The 22883-nt window shown below is 53.5% G+C and overlaps 1 protein-coding gene across 1 annotated transcript in view; it reads left to right on the top strand.

Annotated features, from left to right (window-relative positions):
• ABCC1 (ATP binding cassette subfamily C member 1) overlaps positions 1–21594 on the top strand; it is a 130103-nt gene extending 108509 nt beyond the window's left edge. Inside the window, exons 20-31 of the mRNA XM_044233081.1 lie at positions 942–1032; positions 3065–3200; positions 4627–4834; positions 5998–6308; positions 10599–10798; positions 12323–12449; positions 12974–13075; positions 15246–15392; positions 17182–17340; positions 17999–18165; positions 19236–19430; positions 19933–21594. Coding sequence (XP_044089016.1) covers positions 942–1032; positions 3065–3200; positions 4627–4834; positions 5998–6308; positions 10599–10798; positions 12323–12449; positions 12974–13075; positions 15246–15392; positions 17182–17340; positions 17999–18165; positions 19236–19430; positions 19933–20041 — 1952 coding nt within the window. The 3' untranslated portion in view covers positions 20042–21594. The remainder of the gene's footprint in view (positions 1–941; positions 1033–3064; positions 3201–4626; positions 4835–5997; positions 6309–10598; positions 10799–12322; positions 12450–12973; positions 13076–15245; positions 15393–17181; positions 17341–17998; positions 18166–19235; positions 19431–19932) is intronic.
• The last annotated feature ends 1289 nt before the right edge of the window (positions 21595–22883 follow it).

The following is a 22883-nucleotide window of genomic DNA, read 5'->3' on the forward strand; positions in this document are numbered from 1 at the left end:
TCAGCGTGTTCCCAGAGCCACCCTGTCACTGCCAGAGCTGCATATTAGTCCCCTTCTGGGACTTCTCCCCTCCTCTTCCGGGCCAGCCCTGGGGAGCCCTACACCACATCTCTGCTGTAGGCTTTCTCTCTCCTGGCACCAGTGTGAGATCAGAGCCGGGCTGGGGTAATGATGACGCATCCCTGAGTGGTTGGAATAATGAAGGGAGATGATGTGTTTCAGCAGAGCACGGGGCCACCACTCATTCAGTGTTAGCCAGTGTCAGTGAGGTTCTGGGGATGAGCGTTGATGCCGGGGGCGTGATTCCTGGGACTGGGGCCGCTGCCTGGCCGGTGTGCCTCAGGGTGGCTATACCTGTTGTTGAGGGAAATGGCATTGCTCCAGGTAGCCTCTGCCCCAGACTTCTGGACCTCCCCGTGGTCTGGGTTGACTCTTGGCGCTGGGACACAGGGCGGGGTACCCTCTGGGACCCGCCTGTTGGCTGACGCCCTTGTCAAAACTGGGGGGTGCTTGACTATCACCCTTGCTTGGGTTGCTTGGGGACCAGACGGCTGTGCGCTCTTCCCCACCTGGCTCCTTGCATCCTGGCCCCTTGGACTAAGTTCTGTGCGGCTCTGATGCTCTCAACCGAGCTGTGTTATACCTGTCGCCTGCGCTGGGATAGCCACGTACTCGGGCCCAGCATCTGACGCTCCTGGGACCCTCGGGATGCTTGCAAGTCATTGTCTCTGCCCCCACGGAAGCCAGCTGGCTCTACAGGCCTCCTGCCCCTGTGCCGGGAGCCTGTCTGTGGCCTCAGCCAAGCATGTCTTGCTTCCTGAGCTTCCTGGTGGCCAGGTTATCTGCCACGTTCCATCCAAGTGACAGGTTTTCCTAAATGCCTGTGGTCTTGGCGTCCAGCTCTGGAAACCACAACTCCCCCCTTTCGTCTCTCCTGCCAGGGTTGACGAGTGTCAGCAGTCCAGGGAAGGAGGGGAAGCAGATGGAGAACGGCATGCTGGTGACGGATGTCGCGGGAAGACAGCTGCAGAGGTATGAGCAGAGAGGGACACCTGTTGGTGTGGACCCTGCAGGCCCCTGCTTCTGTCCCCTGCCTGCGGGGAGAGAAGAGGAACAAGGGTACCAGCAGCTTGTGTGACCTACTGAAGAATGCCTGAGTTCCCCGGGGTCCTGGAAGACAGAGGTTTTCTGCCTCCTTCCCCAAATTGCTATGGGGCCTCATGTTTCAGGGGCCTGAAGGAGGGTAGGGGGCCACACTGCTCTCCTCGGGGGCCACGGCTCACACAGGCCTCAGGAGGTAACCGTCTGCCTGCACTTGGGACGCTCAAGGTCCCTGCAAGAGGTGGGTCTCTGCTCAAGTCATTGAGAGGGGCCTGCAGTGTTAAGGCCTTTAGGGCCAGCATGTGAACCAAAATAGTCACAGTAGTAGTGACCATGACGCTGTACGCACCCTTCGGAGCCAGGCACGGTGCCAAGCCCTGTGCAGTCTCTTGAACCTGCAGGTGGTGACTCCTGTCTACCCACTTGATAGGTGAGCAAGTGGAGTGCTCTCCCCAAGTCACACAGCCAGACAGAAGCTGAGCTCGGACTTGAACCCATGCCCTGCCTCTGAGCCAGCGCTCCGAAGTTCCGTGCTTTTGCTGCTGTAAAGGAGGTTGCTCTCAGCTAGATTATTAAGGATTTAATGGGCAGCTTTCTGTGGACTTTGTGGCTTACCCGCTCTGTGCCTCAGTTTCCTTACCTGTCAGATAGGGTCTGTGGTGTGCCTAGCGCAGAGGGCTGGGGGTAGGCCCTCCTTGCATAGTGCATGTACACACTTAGCACAGTACTTTTCCTCCCTCAGCACCCAGTAAAGAGCATTCACACTATTGCTTGTGCTGGGGCTGCCTGCAGTCACTTCCCTGGCGTCAGGTGGTTTCACAGAAATGAGGCTGGGGACGAACCCAGACGAAACTGGCGTGAGCAGCTCTGCCCTTTAGAACACTGCCCACGGTACCCTCCTAGAATCTGATTTTTTTTTTTCAAGATTTTATTTATTAGAGAGAGTGCTAGTGGGGCAGAGGGAGAGAATCTCAAGCAAACCTTGCACTTAGCACGGAGCCCAGTGTGGGGCTCGATCCTCAGTACCCTGAGATCATGACCTCAGCTGAAACCAAGGGTCGGGCGCCCTGACTCTGGTTTTTATCCTATGGGATAGGTGGAAACATCTCCCCCTCTGTTGGTGCACCTGTCAAGGTGGTGAGCTGGGTGTATGTGTGTGAATCACGTAGAATAGGGTCTCGCCCAGGGCATGCAGGAGCACTGCCGTGGTTCAGGTAGGTGGCCAGTGGGATCAGTCATGGTTGCTGCCTTCTGAGAATTTGCTAGGAAAACCAAGACAAGACAGCACCTCCAAGTGGTCCTGGGGCCTAGGGGCAGGTGACGGTAGGAAGCTGGCTGGGGAGAACCAGTGGGTGGACTGAGCACAAGCACAGGGAGCACTGGGCATATCGGTTGCTATGTAACAGATGACTTCGAAGTCTGTGGCTTGGGAAGTCTGGGCACAGCTCAGCTGGCTCCTCCACTCGGGGCCTTGCACAAGTCGCAGCAGGTGTCTGCCAGGCTGGGGCCTCATCTGAAGACAGGGCTGGGAAGGGATCTGCTTCGAAGCTTACACGGCTGTTGGCAGGTTTCCATTCCTTGGGGCCTGTATTACCGTCTTCACTTCCTAACTGGAGCCCCCTGTTCCCAGCATCCCGGGCCTCCAGCCTGCAAGCTTGCTTCATTGACACATGCAAACCAAGAAGGCGCAAGGGAGCGTTAGCAAGCAGGATGGAAGTCACACCCTGTCCCTTTGCCCTTGTGGGTCTGAGCCGTGGCCAAGAGAGGGTATTCCTACACGTGTGCCGACACGTGTGCACACAGCACACCCCCATCCACCGGTGTCATTCGCCAGGGTTACAAATCCTCGGGCGGATGGACTGGCTTGAGGAGGTCTCCAAAGAGAGCTTGGGGCCATGTGATCTGTGATAATGTGTCTTGATCTGTATAAAGCTGATGACCCCATGTGCCTTGGTTTCCCCAGACAGCTCAGCAACTCCTCCTCCTACAGTGGGGACGTTAGCCACCACCACACCAGCACGGCTGAGCTGCAGAAAGCCGGGGCCAAGAAAGAGGACGCGTGGAAGCTGGTGGAGGCAGACAAGGCGCAAACAGGGAAGGTGAGGGTCGGCTGCCCCGGAGAGGGCTGTGGCTCAAGTCACTGCACACCAGGTCCTTGCTGAACGCTTCGTTGATGTTGCATCTTGTCTCTCCACGAGCCTGTGAAAGTGCTCTTTTCCGGTGCCGGAAACAGGCGGCAGAGCCTAGATGACTTGCCCAAGGTCACAGTCAAGGGGCAGCAGAGTTAGAATGGGAACCCTGGCGGTCTGACTCCAGGGCTGGCATACTGACCGCCACCTCCTCCAAGCAGCTGGGGGCTTCTGTTGGTTCTGGGTAACCCGGGTGCTTTATACCACGCCTTCCCCACGGGGCGGGAAGTTGTAAATCAGATGAAGTTCTCTGTGAGATAACACCTCTGTCACTTCACCTCGTGTGACTCTGTGTGTGTGTGTGTGTGTGTGTGCGCGCGCGCGCGCACGTACGTGTGTGGTGGGATTTGTGTGCTTCTGTTTCTCTGGCAGCCCTAAGGATTCCAATGTGAGAAAGTCTGAGTTCGGTGCCCGTTTATCTTCCTCGTGTGTCTCAGTCCATTGGGGCTGCTCTAACAGAAGTCCATGGGCCGGGTGACTCAGGAGCAGCCCACTTTTATTGCCCACACTTCCTAGAGGCTGGCCAGCACGTGTGGCGCCGGCAAGGGCTCGCTCCGAGGGAGGCTCAGGGACCGCAGTCTGCTGCCCGTGTCCTCACTGTTGGGAAGGGGTGAGGGAGCTCTCCGGAGCCCCTTTGTTAAAGGCACTAATCCCACCGTGAGGGCTCCATCCTCACGATCTGACCGCTTCCCACCGGCCCCTCCTCTGCGTACATCACACCAGAGGTCAGAGTCCCAGCACACAAACTGGGAGGGACGTGGTGTTCAAGTCCATAGTGCTAAGAAATCGCCAGCTTCTCTCTGTCACCGGGAGAATTGCTTTCAAGCGCTTGTTTTGTTGTATGTGTTTTACAGTCCTCTATTTTGGGCACGTGTCAGTAATTTTCCATTTATGGTAATGATCCCAAGTTTATTTTTAAAAATGCATGTGGTATGTTTAAAAAAAAATAAGGAATAGAACATTTAAAAGAAGAATAAGTACACACAGAAACAAGCCACCCCTGAGAGGTGGCGCAGGAACGCGAGAGGTCGGGATGCTTCTCTTGGATGTGCCTGGATGTATGTGGAATCCTGCACGGCGCCAGCCCTGCTCTGTAATTATGTGTCGATCTGGTCGCCGAAAGCCTGTCTTGCCACTTGACTGGGAGCTCCGTAAGGGCAGAGACCTTGACTTTATCTTATGCTGACTTTGTCAAGTAACTAAGGGGGATGTGCCATGAGTACGAGTGTAGGCAGGGGCCGGGGGGACAGGATGGCCCAGCTGCTACCGGAGTGCCTGCCCTCGGGGGTACGGTGGCGGGAGTACCTGCAGAAGCCTTCTCTCCCCTGCTCTGCAGGTCAAGCTGTCCGTGTACTGGGACTACATGAAGGCGATCGGACTTTTCATCTCCTTTCTGAGCATCTTCCTTTTCCTGTGTAACCACGTTGCTGCTCTGGCCTCGAACTATTGGCTCAGCCTCTGGACCGATGACCCCATCGTCAACGGGACCCAGGAGCACACTAAAGTCCGGCTGAGCGTCTACGGAGCCCTAGGCATTTCGCAAGGTGGGGGCCCTTTCCCTGGCCAATTTGAACACTTGGAACGGTTTCTTCCATGTCTTATTATGGAGTTTAGTCTCCCCGTTTGTGAGTGTTTTCTGGACCCCTCAAACTAAGCCAGAGTCACATGAACAGTACCTGTCCCTTAGTAGACACTCAGATACTTACAGAGTGATTATTTCTTGAGTGCTTTGTTTCACGGGCCCCTAGGAGATGGAGAGATGCTCTCGACATGCCCATTTCACAGATGGGCAAAGTTGTGAACAGCAGCCCCCCTGCCCCACCCTGCAGCATTGGCAGGCAGTGCCCCCTCGCCCCTTGTTGCTTTGCGAGGGGCTTTTGTAGACTCTAATTTGTGGGCTTCTCTGTGCCATCTGCGGGTGGGAATTGGGTCAGTCTGGTGGTTCTCGGTGCAGACTGTGCTGTCCCACGGGGACATCTAGCCATGTCTGGAGGTCCTTAGAGCCATCACCACTTTGGGGGTGTTCCTGGCATGCAGAGGCCAGGGATGTCGCCGGGCAGCCCGCAGTGCTCAGCACAGCCCCCGTAAAAGAGGATGATCTGGCCTTAAATGTCAGCAATGACGAAGTTGAGAAACCCTGTTTACCCTTCCTGTGGGCCCATTAAGGTCCCCAAACAGAGCAGCATTAATAGTGACAGCCGCTATGAGCCTTTCCTCAGTGTCTGCTTCTGTTCTGAACACTTCTGTGGGTTTTTGCAGACCAGGGCCGAGAGGTAGCAGCTACCATTTCCCCCATTTTAGAAATACATCACAGAAAGTTCTGTTGCATGGCACTGGCCTGGAGGAGTGTGGGACAGGGAATATGAGCATGACCTTGGAGCAGCTGCCTGGATCGGAACCGCAGCTCTGCTGCCAGTTGGCTGACTCTGTCGAGGGCAGAGGAGTTCACCTGTCTGACCTTGAGTGTCCTCCGTAAAATGGGTGCTAAGAGGCTTTACATGGAGTCAGTGTGAGAAGTAGATGCACGTAAAACTCCTGCATAGTGTTGAATCTGTAGTGAGTCCTCAGTAAACAGTAGGCACTACTGTCCTCCTCCTCATCGTCCTTCTTAGAAGCTGAGAGTCGGGGCCTCTTGTGTCTGCACGGCCGCTCCTCCCTGCCCCCGGCCCGTGTCCCATCGCGGGGTTTACCGTGAGAGTATTTGTAGGTATCTCGGTGTTCGGCTACTCCATGGTGGTCTCCATCGGGGGCATCTTCGCTTCCCGCCGCCTGCATCTGGACCTGCTACACAACGTCTTCCGGTCCCCCATGAGCTTCTTCGAGCGCACCCCCAGCGGGAACCTGGTGAACCGCTTCTCCAAGGAGCTGGACACGGTGGACTCGATGATCCCGCAGGTCATCAAGATGTTCATGGGCTCCCTGTTCAACGTCATCGGCGCCTGCATCATCATCCTGCTGGCCACGCCCATTGCCGCCATCATCATCCCGCCGCTGGGCCTCATCTACTTCTTCGTCCAGGTGAGAGGTGGGGTCTCGGGGAGCAGGAGGGCCCCTGCTGTGTACGCTACTTCCGTGTGAGCTAAGGGCTCACTTCACCTGACCATTTCCCCACCGTGGAGTTGTTGGGGATTTCCTGGAGGAAGGTTGGATTTGTTTTTGTCCACTTTAAATACCTATCAGAGGGTGTGTGTGTGTGTGTATATATAAATTATAAAAATTTATAACAAAAATAGCGTATAGCAATAATACTACTAAAATTAAGAGTGTTATGAAATTCTTTAGGTTGTAAGCCCCCTGCAGAAAGTGGAGATGTGAGCAATAGCACCTTAAGCAGGATAGACATCTGTCTTTCTCTCTCCGAGTAGAAATGTAGAAGTGGGCCGTTCAGGGCTGTACAGCAGTTCCACAAGTCTCTTACTATCCTGGACTGTTAATATCACTGCTTTTTTTTTTTTTTTTCTTCTCCCGTCCTCACATAAGCCTTCATTCTTAAGTTGATCTCCTGGCCCACGGCAGCTGCTAAAGCTCCAGCCATCAATCTGTAGTTCAGAAAACAAGACCAAGGAAAGGGAACAGAGCAAGGGAGCATGTGACCACCGAGTCCTTGTGGCCCCTTAGGTTACTGCAGCATAAACGGTGCTCGCAGCTGTAGATGAGCGTGTCGAGGGCCTGGTGGCAGAGCTGGGGGTGTGAACTCACGTCTCTCTGTTGTGTTGGTGACCACAATGCTGCACTGCCCCTTTTTGCCCTGAAAAGCTTAGCAGCAGCACAGTTGCCAGGGGATCAGTTGTTCAGGTGGGAGCCTAATGACTGTAGCCCGGAGGAGGAGTGAGAACCGCGAAGCGCTCCGTATCCAGGCTGCACTGTGGCTGCTCATGCCAGGTCCAGAGGCCTTGGTCCAGCCCACACCCCCACACTCCACCACGTTGCGGCCCAGTGGTTGGGGAGCAGAAATGCAGGTGGAACCACAGCAAGCGAGTCTGGTTCTCGCACCCTCATTGTGTTATCCTTAAACTGGTGCCAGCTTTTTTAGAAACTAAGTTCTGCTGCATTTGCAAAAAATATGACCTTTGTGCATACCCTTGCCGTGCATTTCCCTGAGGGACCCAGTTCAGAAGAACCAAACGGGCCACTTGCTGCATTTACAGCAGCTCACACAGCTGCCGGCAGCAGGACCTTGAGCCCCTGTGCAGCCATTCTGTGATGGGATCTGCTATCCGTTAGCGGGACGATGAGGGAGATCCTGTTGGTGTAACGTTGGTATTATTTTTAAACAACAAGGACAGTTCATCAAAGGGTCCTGTTGTATATGCCCTGTCATTACAGCTAAGCAGGCATAGAGCACGTGTGACGGCTGGAAAGGGAAACAGCAAAAGGAAAACATCATGTCTCTAAGGGCTGGGATTATGAAAGAATTTTTTTATTTTCTTATTTTTATTTTTTTTAAAGATTCACGTATCTCTTTGAGAGAGTGTGTGTGCAAGTGGCGGGGAACGGCAGATACAGAGGGAGAGAGAGAGAGTGAAGCAAACTCCATATTGAGCATGGAGCCTGATGTGGGGCTCAGTCACGTGACCCCGAGATCATGACCTGAGCCGAAACCAAGAGTTGGGTACTTAACCACCTGAGCCATCCAGGTGCCCCGAGTGTGGTTTTCTTTAATGGCTTTTAACTAAATATATCCTTACCCTACAACCCAGCAATACTCTCTTCTTAGTGTATATGCAAAAGAAATGAGAATGCATCCAGGGAAAAAAAAAAGAGGGTGCTAGAATATTTTTAGCTTCTTGGTTTCTGATAGCCCCAAATGAGAAACAACTTGGGGTTTTTGACCCAGAAGTCACAAGAACTTTTCGGATGCTAGAGATGTTGTAGATTTTGGTCAGGTAGTGGGTGTGCAGGTGTAAATAAGTACAAATTAACCAAGCTGTGGAGATTAGGGTGCATTTTCCAATGTAAGGTAAATGTATGTTGTATCTTGAGGAAAAAGTGGGTTTTAGATGTACATACGTTCTCTCTCTTTCATCAGAAAAGATCTAAAGGTTTTACACTGAGATTGGAATAAATTTCAGAGTAATGGATGTAATACAGGGTTTTTTTAAACTATTTATTTATTTTAGAGAGAGAGAGACTGGGAGGGAGGGACTCCGGGAGAGGGGGAGAGAGTCCCAACCAGACTCTACCTTGAGCACAGAGCCCGATGTAGCATTCGATCCCATGACCCCAAGATCATGACCTGAGTTGAAACCAAGAGTTGCATACTTAACTGGCTGCACCACCCAGGCACCCCGGTTGTTTAATTTTTATTTAATCTGTATCATCCCCTCCCCAGCGTTTAAATGGGTATCCATTACTATTTTAATTCAGAAGCAAGTCATTTTTATATAAAGGTGATGCAAGAGGTAGGACAATGTGGAATTGTGTAGGGGCTTCCTTGTTGCCTAAAGGAGACATTTCTGGTTTGTGAGCTGTTTTGGCGTCCGTGAAAGCCTCCCGGCCACAGGTCCGACAGCTTAGCTCCCAGCGCACCGCATGGCTCAGGCAGGGGCGTGTTGAGCGTTCCTCCTTCCCACGAGCACCAGGCCCTTGGTCTCTGAAAGAGTGAGTGAGTCTGGGGCGTGGATTACGTCTCCTGGAATGGAGTTTAAAAGGAAAGCTAACAGTTGCTCTTTTTAAAAAAAACTTGAGTTTAAACACAAATACATCTCAGGTTAGTTTTCTGTCATAAAAATTCTGAGCCCAGGTTGGGGAGCCTGGGTGGCTCAGTGGGTTAAAGCCTCTGCCTTCGGCTCAGGTCATGATCCCAGGGTCCTGGGATCGAGCCCCACATTGGGCTCTCTTCTCTGCAATGAGCCTGCTTCCTCCTCTCTCTCTCTCTGTCTGCCTCTCTGCCTACTTGTGATCTCTGTCTCTCAAATAAATAAATTAAAAAAAAAAATCTTAATAAAAAAAAAAAATTCTGAGCCCAGGAGAAGTGGGGTAAGTTGAACAGGGAAGACTCTTGGGAATGACTTCCATCTGGGATATTTAGAAAGAAAGCCAGAGGGAGGAGGCATCACGGCTGACGGTCACGGGGCAGATCCCGCAGGGCCAAGGCATCCGGAGTTGGTTCATGGCAGTGAGCTGTCACCTGACCTGTCCTCAGGAGCTGGCAGAGCCACCATCCTGGGACGGCCCGGGCTGGCGTGGGCCTGGGTTAGCCGACAGAGTTGTCGGGGCCCTGAAGGCCACCCAGGTGTGGGTGCCAGTTACCGTGCGCGCTGCCATCCGGAAGGAAGGTGCTGACCTCAGAGCCCCCCACACAGGTTTCCTGCTCTCTGTGGAAGGTCCCCACCCCAGAGCGGCCCCGGGAGGCTGGGAGGCCGTGTCCCTGGCCACCCTGTGTTTCTGGGTCTTGCTCAGCTGTCTGGCTCTAGCGCTTGTGGGGCGGCTGCATTTACGTGAGCTCCTGAGCACCTGTGGAATGGGGACGCCGGCCTGTGTGTTCCGACGGGCAGGCCAAGGCCATGAGAACTCAGTGTTCTCAACGGACCAGGCCGCGCTCTGTACATGGCTCCTCGAAGCTTCCAGGGGACGAGTTGCTTCTGTTCCGTTTGGTCTGGTTAGGGCAGGAGCAGAGCCTATGGGCGTCTGCCCACGGGGTCAGGTGGAGGCCTGGATGTCCTCCAAACCTGTACCCAAAGCCCGCCGTGGGGCCATCCAGCCCCCGAGATGAGTGGCGTCAGGCACGCTGTCGCGCCTCACAGCCAGGCTCTCTGAGGCCAGACCCCAGCTCGGCCACTGGTAGCCGTGTGACCTGAGGGGAGAGCCTAGCGATCTTTCTGGTTTACTGAGCGTCAGCAGGAATGAGTGCCTGCCGGATTTCCAGTCCGAGTCCCATGAGCCGATGTCTGGAACTACTTGGAACTGTGCTAGGATTGCGGCGTCTGGCTGGCTCTGTCGGTGAAGGGTCTGCCTTCGGCTCAGGTCATGATCTCAGGGTCCTGGGATCGAGTCCGCGGCAGACTCCCTGCTCAGCAGAAGCCTCCTCCTCCCTCTCCCTCTGCCCCAGCATGTGGGCTCTCTCTCTCACAAATAAATAAATAAAATCTTTGAGAGAAAAAAATTAAGAACTGTGCCAGGAGGGTGAGCTCTGCGCGAACGTCAGCTGCTGTCACTGTCACTTCTGTGCACGCGGCGAGCACCCCGTCTCCCACATGCCACCTCCCGGAGGTATCGTGCAGGTCCAGGCTTTCTCCAGCGCAGCTCCGGGGACCCGGCAGCATGAGAGGGGCTTTGCCCACTGCCCGGTCCGTTCTCTTCCCCCAGAGGTTCTACGTGGCCTCGTCGCGGCAGCTGAAGCGCCTGGAGTCGGTGAGCCGCTCCCCGGTGTACTCCCACTTCAACGAGACCCTGCTGGGCGTCAGCGTCATCCGTGCCTTCGAGGAGCAGGAGCGCTTCATCCGCCAGAGCGACCTGAAGGTGGACGAGAACCAGAAGGCCTATTACCCCAGCATCGTGGCCAACAGGTGGGCGTGCGCGGCCCCTCGGGGGCAGGTGGAGGCCTGAGAACTCCGCCCTCGTTCCTGGAGGAGGAGGGTGTGAAGCCGGGCTCGGGCCCTCACCACCGGGCGGGAGGACAGGATGCAGTGACCCCTGAGAGCGGACGGGAGCGCTTCAGCTCCAAGCGTTGAGTGAGGACCGCGACCACGTTGTCCTGGAGTCAGGAAACACTGCCGAACTAACTACCCGTTGGCTGTTGTCCTGATGATGGAAGATCTCCCGGGATGGGCAGACTCAGCCAGTATTTTTGTGTCCTGATTCTCGGCCGAAGGGCATCACCCCACTGTGCCCCTGTGTGATGAGCGTGGGAAGCCATTCCCCAGTCTTAGGTTGGCCCCCCTGAGATTGCCATGCCCCGAAGATCATGAGTGGGTGGAGAACATCAATGGAAAAGACAGGACGGTAGTTTGACTAAATTGAGAAAAGCTTCTGATCCCTAAAAGGGTATCCTCCTCACTGAAGTCCTCATACGTGTTTTGAGACGTGATATAAAAGATTCTGGGAGGGGGTGGCAGCATCCTGGGAGCTCTCCATCCTAACCAGCCGTCAGCCCCGTCATACACAGTATCACCTGTAACGTAAGACTAGGAGACCATGAGTTGTTGGAGACCCTTCCTTCCCTGCAGAATTCTTAGAGCGTGGGTCACATCTGGCTCTGTCTTGGGGAGAAGCTACACACCCGGGAAGATCAGTCATGTGAATCGGAAGGGCTGTATGTGACAAAGAGTTCAACACCCCTATCTCTCCCTAAGGTGCTTCACGCCTTGAAATGTTAATATTCCTAGCGCCATGTGATATCTTACAGACGTTAGCGTTCAACCAGTAATATATCTGTTTATACTTCCAAAGGTGAAGTAATCCATTATAACATGTCTAAAAGGGGGATGATGTGGCTCTGGGAACATGAGAGCAACATTGAAAATAGTAGCTTTTCTCCCCCGTCCCCACTTTCCTACCAAGAGAAGGTTGTTTTCAAGTAACCTCTACACGCACTGCGGGTCTCGGACCCACGACTCTGAGACCAAGAGTCGCACACTCCACGGATCTCGCTCTGTGAGGCCACCAGCTGGGCACCCCACCCCCAAGGGAAGGTTATTTTAAATCACTGGTGCCTCTTACAGTTGATGACTTCTTAGGAATTTAGGAATTTTCCCGGACATCATTTTAAAGATGGGTGTATATGGTTATATTTTAAAGCTTCCAGTGAGAAAAAGTTGGTTCTCACCAGGACAAGCTTCACTTTCCTGGGAAGTCGGCTTCTAGAGAACTCTCTTTTGATCCCTGGGGTTATCAGACTAATGAGGAAGTAGCAAGGCCATGTCCCTTTGGCCGTCCTTCCCCTGTGAGCGTTTCTCGGGGACTCTCGGGGAATTACTGCAAAGTGACCCCCACCCCGCCCGCATGAACCAGAAACCGGAAACTCTGGAAAGCTGACTCCAGGTCTCTGTGTGTCTCTGTGTCTGTCTGTCCGCCTGTGTGTCTGCGGGCAGGTGGCTGGCCGTGCGCCTGGAGTGTGTAGGCAACTGTATCGTCCTGTTCGCTGCCCTGTTCGCCGTGATCTCCAGGCATAGTCTCAGCGCCGGCTTGGTGGGCCTGTCTGTGTCGTACTCATTGCAGGTAAGGGGGGTGCTCTCAGCCAGATTTTCGGATTTTCTTCTTGGGGGAGTCAGTCGTCGGATTCTTGGGCCTTTGCTTTGAATCCGGGCAGGAGATGAGGGAGCCGCTGGAGGCTGAGCGGCGTTTGAGAAGCCCAGTGACCCAGCGGTGCTGGGGTGGAAGGGAGGCATGTGGCCAGGAGTCCCCTGAGTCAAGGAAAGCCCATGATGGCCTGCCAGGGTGTCCCCAGCTACAGGAAGAATGCTGTTCTGGCTGTGACTCGCCCTCCCATCATGGCTTTCGCTTGGGCACCCAAATTTGGATACGTGGTATTTTCCTTTTACCATCTGGTTCGAAATATTTTCTGATGACGTTTCTGATGACTTGAAACGTGTTTCCTTACAAGGCACAGTGTAGCCCGTCTGGGTGGTAGCAGTATGTGAGGTTCATGTTTTCTGGACCTATTTTACCTAGGGCATTTTGTAATTCGTAATTACTTCCCGAAGATAATGCAACTCGTGCTCACTGTAGAAGCTCGCCCACAGGTCACCACGTACTTGAACTGGCTGGTCCGCATGTCGTCTGAGATGGAGACCAACATCGTGGCCGTGGAGAGGCTGAAGGAGTATTCAGAGACGGAGAAGGAGGTAAAGGCAGCAGCCGGTCTGGCCTCTCCTGACCTCTTCGGTGTGACTTAACCCGGACCATCCGCAGAGCCATAGCCGGCGTGCCTTCGACAGGCAGCCTCTGTTCAGCAAGAATCGTCTTCTCTTATTTGTCATGTATCTGTGTGGGGGGGCTGCTGTTAGGGAAAATGAGACATTTGTTTCCTCTTTGAAGTTTAAGAATTGAGTACCGGAGAGGTGATCAGAGCGTGGAAATTCACTCACCAGAGGCTCAGTACATGCATATTGTAAAAATGATGACGGTGGGAAGGAATTGACCTAAGTTTGGGGAACCCTGCACTTACTCAACCAAGGTCTGCATTTTATAGATGGAGCAAAGCGTGGCCTAGGAATGAAAAGTGGCTGACCCGAGGTCACATGTGGTCAGAACGGCTGGGAGTAGAACCCCAGTGTCCGGACTTCAGTGCCGCATTGTCCTCAGAAACTGCCTTTTTCTGCCTGCGATGGTAGTGATCATAATGATAGTGACAGTCATGCCTAGAGAGACACCTCTGCCCCCGCCACCACCCGTAATGACAGCGGCCTGTATTGTGCCCTCAGAGGGGCCTCAGGCCCTGAAGCACACATCTGACATGGAATAATTCATACAACCTTTCTGTAGCCTTGTAACTCCCATTCTGTTGTGACCCTATTTTACAGATGAGGAAATTGAGGCACAAGGTTAAGTTACTTGCCTGAGATTAAATGGCTGGTAAATGGCCAGCCCAGAATTTGCTTCTGTGCCGTTGGCACACTGCCTCCCAAGAACGTGCCCCTTGGAATGAGACCATGGCCCTGGGTAAACTGTCTTGAGGGATCTCAAGACAGATCTCACAGAGGTGAGCACTGTCCTGTCCTTAATACTCTCAGACAGGTGCGCCCAGTCCCCCTTCATCGGAGAGCATCATTCAGGATGGTGTGAGCGCCCCCTGAGGAAATAAGTATGTATTACACCAGGGGTTTTCCCACTATACTGATTTTTTTACATTTTTAAGATATAAAAAAAAATAATAAGATATAATTCACATGCCATGCAGTGAATCATGTAAAGTATGAAATGAAATTTATTTTTAAAAAAGTACCATGTTTTTATTTCTTTTGATTATTTTTATGTTTTTAGGATAAGAACATATTTGAAAAGTATAAAAGAAAGTTGAGCTCATCCAGGGTCTTACCACTACTAAAAATATTTATTTATTTGTTTTATAGACTGTATTTTCCCTTTAGAAAGTTCCATCCACTTCCTTCCAGTGCCCTCCATGTTCTTACAGCTTATCCCCTTCCTTTATATACCTAAATTTATAAAAGGGAAATATACTTATAAAAAAAATTTAATATAGCAAGTTTATGGGGGAGAAAGGATGAAAGCTCTCTTTTATTCTCTCTGTTCTTCATTTTCCCCGAAGCTATCCCTGATCCTGGCCCTGAGCATATCCAGTTGTAGCGCTTAGGAAGTGTTGAATTTAGCTACGAAACTCTTCAGAAATAAAGGCTGTGTGACCCTGGGCAAGTTACCTACCCTCTCTGTGTCCATTTCCTCCTGTGCAAGGACCCCACTCATGGGACTGTAGTGGATTAAATGAGGTCATGTGATAGTAATCTTTAAAAGCATTAGCCATTGCTTTGTCTTCCAAATACAGGAGGCACATAGAGTAAAACCTCTACCCTTGTGCCTGTCAGAGAGGACCACTCCTTCATTGATTCAGTCCACAGACATTCATGGAGCCCCTGCTGTGTGCTGTGGCGGGTTGAGGGGGCTGGAGTGTGACAGTGAACAGTGAACCAACCCGTCCGCATATGGTGGATGTTCCAGAGGGCGTGGACAACAGAATAAGCAAATAAAAGCACACCTTAAGTGGTAGGAGGTGCCACGTGGTCTGAGGGAGATCTGAGCAGGGTTGAGGATCGAGAACACAGAGCCAGGGGAGCTCTGCAAGGCCCGAGATCAGCACTGAGGGAGCATGCCCAGAGGGGAGTTTGAGGAGGGTGCAGAGGCCCAGAAGCGGACACACAGGTGCGTGGGGAGCAGAGTGAGCCCGGGGAGGGAGAGGAGGTCAGAGGGGGATGTATCGCTGGCTCTCTTGTAGTCCTGAGGCTCCTGAGGCAGACCTAAGGTTCCTTCCCCAACACCCCATTCCTTACCACCCCCCAGGCTCCCTGGCGAGTCCCGGAGATGACTCCACCCAGCACCTGGCCTCAGGTGGGCCGAGTGGAATTCCGAGACTATGGCCTGCGCTACCGAGAAAACCTGGACTTGGTTCTCAAGAACATCAATGTCACCATTGAGGGAGGGGAAAAGGTGGGTGCGCCTCGTCCCCCTGACCCTTCACAGCAGGGCGTCACTTGCAACCAGGCACATCGTTTCCCCGGTTTCTCACAGTCCAACTCCGTGGGGCTGGAGTGGCCTTTTCTAGCAGGGGCTTTGTGGAAGCAGAAGCTGCTAGAGTGTCCCAGCCCAGCCGCATTACATACTGTCAGCAGAGAGCTAGATGAGGCCTGCAGGTAAGTTTTGAGAAATCTGAATACATTGCAAATACTGAAGAATCTGGTATGTCTTAGATAAAGATCCATTTCCTGCCTTTTTTTTTTTTCTTTTTTTTTTTTTGTGAGTGAGCATGTCCGCTGCTGGTGGGAGGAAGGGCAGAGGGAGAGTATTAAGGGAGTTGCCTGGCTCAGTCACATGACCATGACCATGACCTGAGCCGAAAACAAGAATTGGATGCCTAACCAACTGAGCCACCCAGGCACCCCTAATTTCCTGCTTTTCTTGAAAGATCGAACATCTAGCAACATGGGGCTTATACTCCCTGCCTGGTCCTTTCTAGACAAGACGAGAACCTCCCAGCTCACCCAGCCCTTCCCCATCTCACTTACGTGCCTACTTGGCCCCCATGGGCATTTGAGTTTGCCACCTCTAGAATCAAAAGATGCCATCGTCACTACTAGGGACGGCTTAGTGAACATGTGAAGTTGTCAGAATTCTGGAATTTATCCCTAGTCCCAAGTTGTTTCTGGAAGATGTCCTGGCTCTGAGACCTTTAGACCCTCCTTAGGAATCAGATGAAGGGTCTTCCTGGCTGTCTGCCAGAGGACAGAGTTTCTTTAATCTCTGAACATATGTGTTCTTTTTTAAAAAGATTTTATTTATTTTATTTGACAGAGCTCACAAATAGACACAAGCAGAGAGAGGGGAAAGCAGGCTCCCTGCTGAGCCCAAAGCAGGGCTCGATCCCAGGACCCTGAGATCATGACCTGAGCCGAAGGCAGAGGCTTAACCCTCTGAGCCATGCAGGTGCCTCTGAACATACGTGTTTGCTAAACCGTTCCTGCCCTGAGGCTCAGAATATTTCGTTCCCATGAGAAATCTAACTTACACCAAGGGGACGAACAGAGCGGGTGGTGTTCTCGCGGAGGCTCTGTGGCTTACGTTCTATCACGAGACTCCGCTGTGTGACATTCCTGTTAGATGCTGGAGGGAGCCTGCTTTTCAAGAGCCCCGACGAGGAGGGAGGAGGTATAGCTGGATGTCAGGAATGTTAGTCGTTGGCCACAGAGCAGGGAGCCCCATTTCCTGAGGAGAGGATGAGTGGAAACTGGGTCCTGTCCATCACCTCTTGTGGCTCCTGCAGCTGGGATGGAGGGAGGAGGTGTGTAGGGGGGTCAGCCTGAGTCTTTGAGATGCTGGACAGCTCAGGATGGGGAACTCATCATCAAAGGATTGAAAAACAGTATGGGGGAAAATACCTGATTATTAACATTACCTAGAGTTGAAAATAAAAGGGCTTTCTTGAAAATCCCTTCTGCCAGAGCCCTATCTCTTTGGGAGGTCTGTACTAACTTATCAAGAGAGCCAAATATTTTAATTTACAAAATGAGGTGGCGTAGAGAAGGAAGCCCTTCTTGGCCCTGAAGGGGGCCCTGGGAAGCTGCTGACTGGGAGAGCTGTGTGGTGGACATCGGGGCTGACCAGAGGACCGAACTGCTTTAGGGCAGACATCTGAAATGTGGGCCCTGTGCAGGGAGCAGACGAGGGGTAACCCCCAGACACCAGCATCCCCACCTCACCCTGGGCCCTTCCTGTCCCACAGGTTGGCATTGTGGGGCGGACGGGAGCCGGGAAGTCGTCCCTGACCCTGGGCTTGTTTCGAATCAACGAGTCCGCTGAGGGGGAGATCATTATCGACGGCATCAACATTGCCAAGATCGGCCTGCACGATCTGCGCTTCAAGATCACCATCATCCCGCAGGTGGAGTCTGGGTGCAGCGAGGGAGTGAGTGGGGGGCGGGGAGAGTGATGTACGTATGTATTGGGGACAAACGTAAATATATTCCTATTTTATTATTTTCGCTGTTCTCATTGGACCAATACTGTTTCTTCACCACTGAATCTCCCCTTAGCGTATAAATCACAGCGGGAATGAACCAGGTATCGTTCCTTCACTCCTGCTGGCTCCACTCAGGACAAGAATAAGGCTCTTAAGAGCCAGGCGAGAAATAGGAATTTTCCACACTGATTTCTATAGGTGTGATTCTCTCACGTGTTGCCTTGTCATGGTGTTTTCCCTAAAATTTCTTCTGAGATTCTCCTTTGGAGGGAGTGGGGAGGAATCCACAGTACTTTATGATTAGGAATTATCTACGCTGCTTCTCCCTGTCAGAAGGTTCCATGTATTGGAGATTCCGGGAAGTTTTGCCAAAATATATTTATTTTATTTCACTTAACCCAGGATTTTCCAAATCTTCCCCCCGCCTTACTAACATCTCTGGAAATAGCGAGTCCGAGGAACCCTGGAACCCCATCTTGAGCGATTCTGGCCAGAGCTGTTCACGTCGCGCCTGTTTGCGCCGGGTGCAGGCATCGTGACGTGAGCCTCACCTGCCGTCTGCTGTCTTCTCCCCGGACAGGACCCTGTTTTGTTCTCGGGTTCCCTCCGCATGAACCTGGACCCGTTCACCCAGTACTCGGATGAGGAAGTGTGGACGTCCCTGGAGCTGGCTCACCTGAAGGACTTCGTGTCCGCCCTTCCCGACAAGCTGAACTACGAGTGTGCGGAAGGCGGGGAGAACCTGAGGTAAGAAGCAGGGGTGCGAGGCCCTGACTGGGTCTCCTCAGCTCTGCCTCCTTCGAGGTGTTGGAAGATTCTCTCCTTTTGCATCTGTGTCAGGCCTAGGTTTGAGGCATGGATGAGCCATTTTCTCTTTCCCTCTTGTCACTTCAGTTTCAGCATCTGTAAAGTGGGCTTCAGTCCAGGCTCATGGTAGCATGAGGTATAAAACCAGGATGGCCGGTGTGGTTCCTTTCACACCGGGTTTAGTCCATGGAGTGTGACTGTTAGTTGTTCACCTATTGAAAAGCTTCGCTCTTGCTCAGTAAATTTCTGAGCTCTCCGAGTCTCCACCCGCTGCCCTGGGCGCTCTCCCAGGATCCCCAGGATGCCCTCCATGACCCAGCAACTGAAGTATCACTGCCTGGTGGCGCAGGGAGCCCAAGTCGTGCTCCCGCGTCCCCCGTGCCTCATCTGTCCCTGTGACAACCACCCACCGAACCTCAGATGTGTTCAACGCTTCAGACCCTTGGCGGGGGGTCACTGCCAGGTGGCCCTGTGGTTCTCGGCTCACTCACGGGGCTGGGGGTCCGCCGGGGCAGATCGGGTCGGCTCCACACGTTCCTCATCCTCCAGCTGACCCGCCCAGGTGTGTGGTCACGGCGATAGCGGAGGCACAGGAGTGAGCGGACCCCGGAGGGCAGTCCCTCTGCGAGCCTCCGCTGGACTCGTTTGCCGGCATCCCGTTGGCCAAAGCAAGACAGGTGGTTGAGTCCAGAGTCAGTGGGGAGGGCCCTACAGAAAGCACAGATACGGGGCCGTTTGGTTACCCTTCACACTGCCCGTGCCGAGCTGCTCCCCTCTGAGCCCTGTTCTGAACGTGACGCCGAGAGCCCCACTCTAGCTCCCCAGCGAGAACGTCCCAAGCAGTCACTGACGTCTGCTGAGGGCACAGGCGTGGGGATCGGGGGGAGTAGCCGGGCTCCTCTGGCCTCGGCAGCACCTAGTGTCCCCTCTCTCTACTCCCAGCTCCTGCCTGGGCTCAGGGTCAGGGGGGTTTTGACCCTCTGTCTCCCGGTCTTTTTCTCCCGGTCAAGTGTCGGGCAGCGCCAGCTTGTGTGCCTGGCCCGGGCTCTGCTGAGGAAGACCAAGATCCTGGTGTTGGACGAGGCCACGGCGGCCGTGGACCTCGAAACAGACAACCTCATTCAGTCGACCATCCGGACGCAGTTTGAAGACTGCACGGTGCTAACTATCGCACACCGGCTGAACACCATCATGGACTACACGAGGTGATGCTCTGGTCCTCGGGTGTCCCCGTTCGTTCAGCACCGTCCTGTGTGGAGGGACAGCCCTCTCTTTCCCTTGGGTGTTTCTGACATCACTCCATCATGTATTCAATCAACACACACGTAGAGTGCCCGCCTCATTCTCAGTCCTATTCTAGGCACTGGGGACTCAGCAAGGAAGTATCAGACAAGGAGCCTGCCTGAGGGATCTTCTAGGTCGTTCGGGGGCTGGGTGCAGAGACAGGCAATAGACACTTGAACACACCAAAGCTAATGGTGCTGGGAACGAAGCAGAGAAAGCGAGAGAGCCTGTCCTCGGGTAAGCATCCCGAGGCTTTGACCAGGAGGGGTCGAGGATGGCAGCCAGTTGGAAGGCTACTGCAGCAGTCCTAACAGAAGGTGTGAGGGGCCTGACCCAGAGTAGGGATTTGTTGGGGTGGCTCTTGGGGGCACAAGGTGCTGACCCCTTCCTTTCCCCTCATGTCTGTGTCTGCTGCTCTTGCAGGGTCATCGTCCTGGACAAGGGAGAGATCCGGGAGTGCGGCCACCCCTCTGACCTCCTACAGCAGAGAGGTCTTTTCTACAGCATGGCCAAAGATGCTGGCCTGGTGTGAGCCCTGGAGCTGGTGCATCTGGTCAGAGCTGCAAGGCCGACAACGCGGGCGTCCGGGGATGATGTACTGGGGTACCATCCTTGGGAACCCAGACCTCCCGTGTACTGAAACCAAAAAGAAGAAAACAAACAAACAAACCAAACACACAAAGCAACCAGCGTCTGGCCCCCAAGTTGGAATTGGCCGTGAAGAAGTAGGAGAGACACAGAGATGCAGCCCACCCAGAACCCTCCCACCCCTGCCTCTGTTGCCCTGCAAGATGCACAGATGTTCTCAGGCCCCCAGGAACGCACGCTCTTGCTCTTGGTGCTCGGCGGGGAGGTTTCGGCAGCCAGGCTGCCAGAGAAAGTGGTTTCATAAAATACGCTAGCGACCAAATCCAGCCAACTGCCTCAGGGCTCTCCAGCCAAAGTCAACGGGTTCTGTCTTTGAGAAGCTCCCCGGCCCCCCGACGGCTGTCCCCGGCACCCCCCAGAGTGCTCGGTCTCTTTAGGGCTGCAGGTAGGAGGTGAGGGGCCATCCGTTGAGGGCCAGGCACACTCTTCTTACCAACCATGTGGTCTTCCAGGCGCTCCGACGTGGGACCCCACGTCTCAGCCCTGCTCCCCCGGTACTCGCCTCCCAGGCCGGGGGGCTGCCTCCATGTCTACGGACTTCTCACCGACGGGACCTGGCAGCACTTCTGGGCCGTCCGGACCCAGGTCTCATCTCAGCACTGGCTCCCCAGCCTGGTCGTTGGGCTCTTCACCCACGCCGGTCTCCTCCTCGCTCCCCATTCTCCCCGTGGCTAGGAAGGCTTTACTGCTCTAGCCCCCGAGAGAGAAGATCTGCCGATGGCAATGAAACGGTCAAGGCCAAGAGCGCTAGGTACCTGCCAGGTAGGACCTGTCGGGGCTGAAAAGCCCCGTTGAGTCTCCTCCGTGTGGTTAGAATTTTTTTTTTCCTCACCGCTGGCCTCTGGGGAGCTTGAAGGATGGCAGCGTGGAGAGCGTGACGTTTCGTGACTGAGTCTCTTCCGGGACGAGAAAAGGACCCATTCACGAATATCAGTGATTGCTTTTCCTTTTCTTTCTTTCTTTTTTTTTTTTTTTTTTCTGGCTTTTTTGGTTTTTTTGGCTTTAAGTGCTGCTCCAAGGGGGAAAACAGTTTCAAGACTTTAATTTCTTGGGAAGAGGTGCTGATTGAGGAACAGCGTTCCCAGGGAGGAGCCACAGCAGCCGGCAGGTGACGGGTGGTCCACGTGTTCCGGGAGGAAAACGGAGAAGCAGAGTCCTTCGTGGTTTCTCAGACCAGAGCGAGACCCAAAACGCAGAGGAAGGTCACTGCTGCTCCGAGATTCATACTCGCTATGAATTACATTGCTGACTTCACACCCAGAGAAGCACCTTCCTTCTTTAAGGTGGAATATATATTTATTTTTTTGTAAGTTATACCATTCTTCTACATTAGATAAACCAAGTTTTTCTTGGGGATCTTTTTCTAATGACTTACACTGGAAACATGAACATTTGCAATAATTTACAGTAAAAAAAAATATTTTGTTTCTTACTGAACAATTGTTCTGTTTTCTTTGGGGCGTTAGCAGAGTGTTCTGCCATGTCCTTCAGAAGTCAGGACGGGGTAACCCTCTTGCCTGCTTCTGTTCTTTCTCTTTGGCAAACTCATTGTCTCCAGTGGGAGCCCTTGTTCGGGAACGGACCTGAGAGGTGAAGAAGCAGGCGGGGTTTAGTGGGGAGTCAGCCTGGCCCAGTGGTCAGAGCCTGGGCTCGAACCTTGCCTTTGCGGTTTGCTAACTGTGTGACCTCGCATAAGTCACTGGACATCGGTGCCCCTGCTGCGTGTGTTACATAGGCCTGATTGACCTGCCCTGCCGGATTGTTATGGCGATGAGCAGTGGCATGTTGGTGGCACACACGACCTTAGTCATGTAAGACACAAGCCAGGCAAAAGACCCACGTGGCCAAAATTAACCGAGAAAATCCCTTTGTGTTAGCTAGGCTGTGAGAACAAATTAGTGCTGAATTCTTGGGAAATGGAACATCAGGGTAATTTCTCACTCATGCATTCTTTGATGAGCATCAGGTGCCTCTCTCCGGTCCCTGTCTTCCCTGCAGTGACAGACCTAGGCTATTACAGTCTTAGAGCATCACCTCCCAAGGGCCAGCTTCCGGAGATCAGCACTGCAGGGCAGGGGAAAGCGGGCACAGGATGACGCATCCCTGTTCTTCATGCCCCCAACCGGAAGCGACACGAGTCCGTTCCACTCAGCCCATGGGCCAGAGTCAGTCACGTGGCCCCAGCCCCAGCGCATAGGAAGCTGGGAGATGCAGGGGTGTGTAAGGAAGAGCAGTACCTCCCCCTGTGGTCATTCGTGGTTTCTGAGTTGTGGCTTGCAGGGAAGTGAGGCTGGCATGTTCGGTGTCTTCAGTTTGAAGAACCGGCTGTTTGGGTGCAAGCCTGGGCTGCACCCTGAAACCAGGCCCCAAGTAATGGCGCAGAGTGGGCATCCTGGCCCTGCCCGGCTGTCCTCCAACAGTGCTTTGTGTCGCCTGGAGCGTGAACGTGCTCAGCAGAGAGGAGCTGGTCAGCTTGTTCCCCTGAGAAGGGAAGTATTTGGACGTGCCCACATGGGGGGTCAGGTCAGTTTTAGAGGTGGGGTCCTGGGTCAGGTCCTAACCAGGTGTCCCAAGTGTGCAACCTGGTGAGTTCCTGTGGGTGTGCTCTGTGGGGTGACTAGTCTTCAGGAGGCTCATGGGCCTGGGTTCAAGCGCTCGCTCCTTCCTGAAGAGGAGGCCACATGCAGCCTTAGTCTCAGAGGGGGTGGCGTCAAAAGCCCTGAGGC

The sequence above is a fragment of the Neovison vison genome, chromosome 14 (assembly GCF_020171115.1).
Source record: "Neovison vison isolate M4711 chromosome 14, ASM_NN_V1, whole genome shotgun sequence".
Classification (NCBI taxonomy): domain Eukaryota; kingdom Metazoa; phylum Chordata; class Mammalia; order Carnivora; family Mustelidae; genus Neogale; species Neogale vison.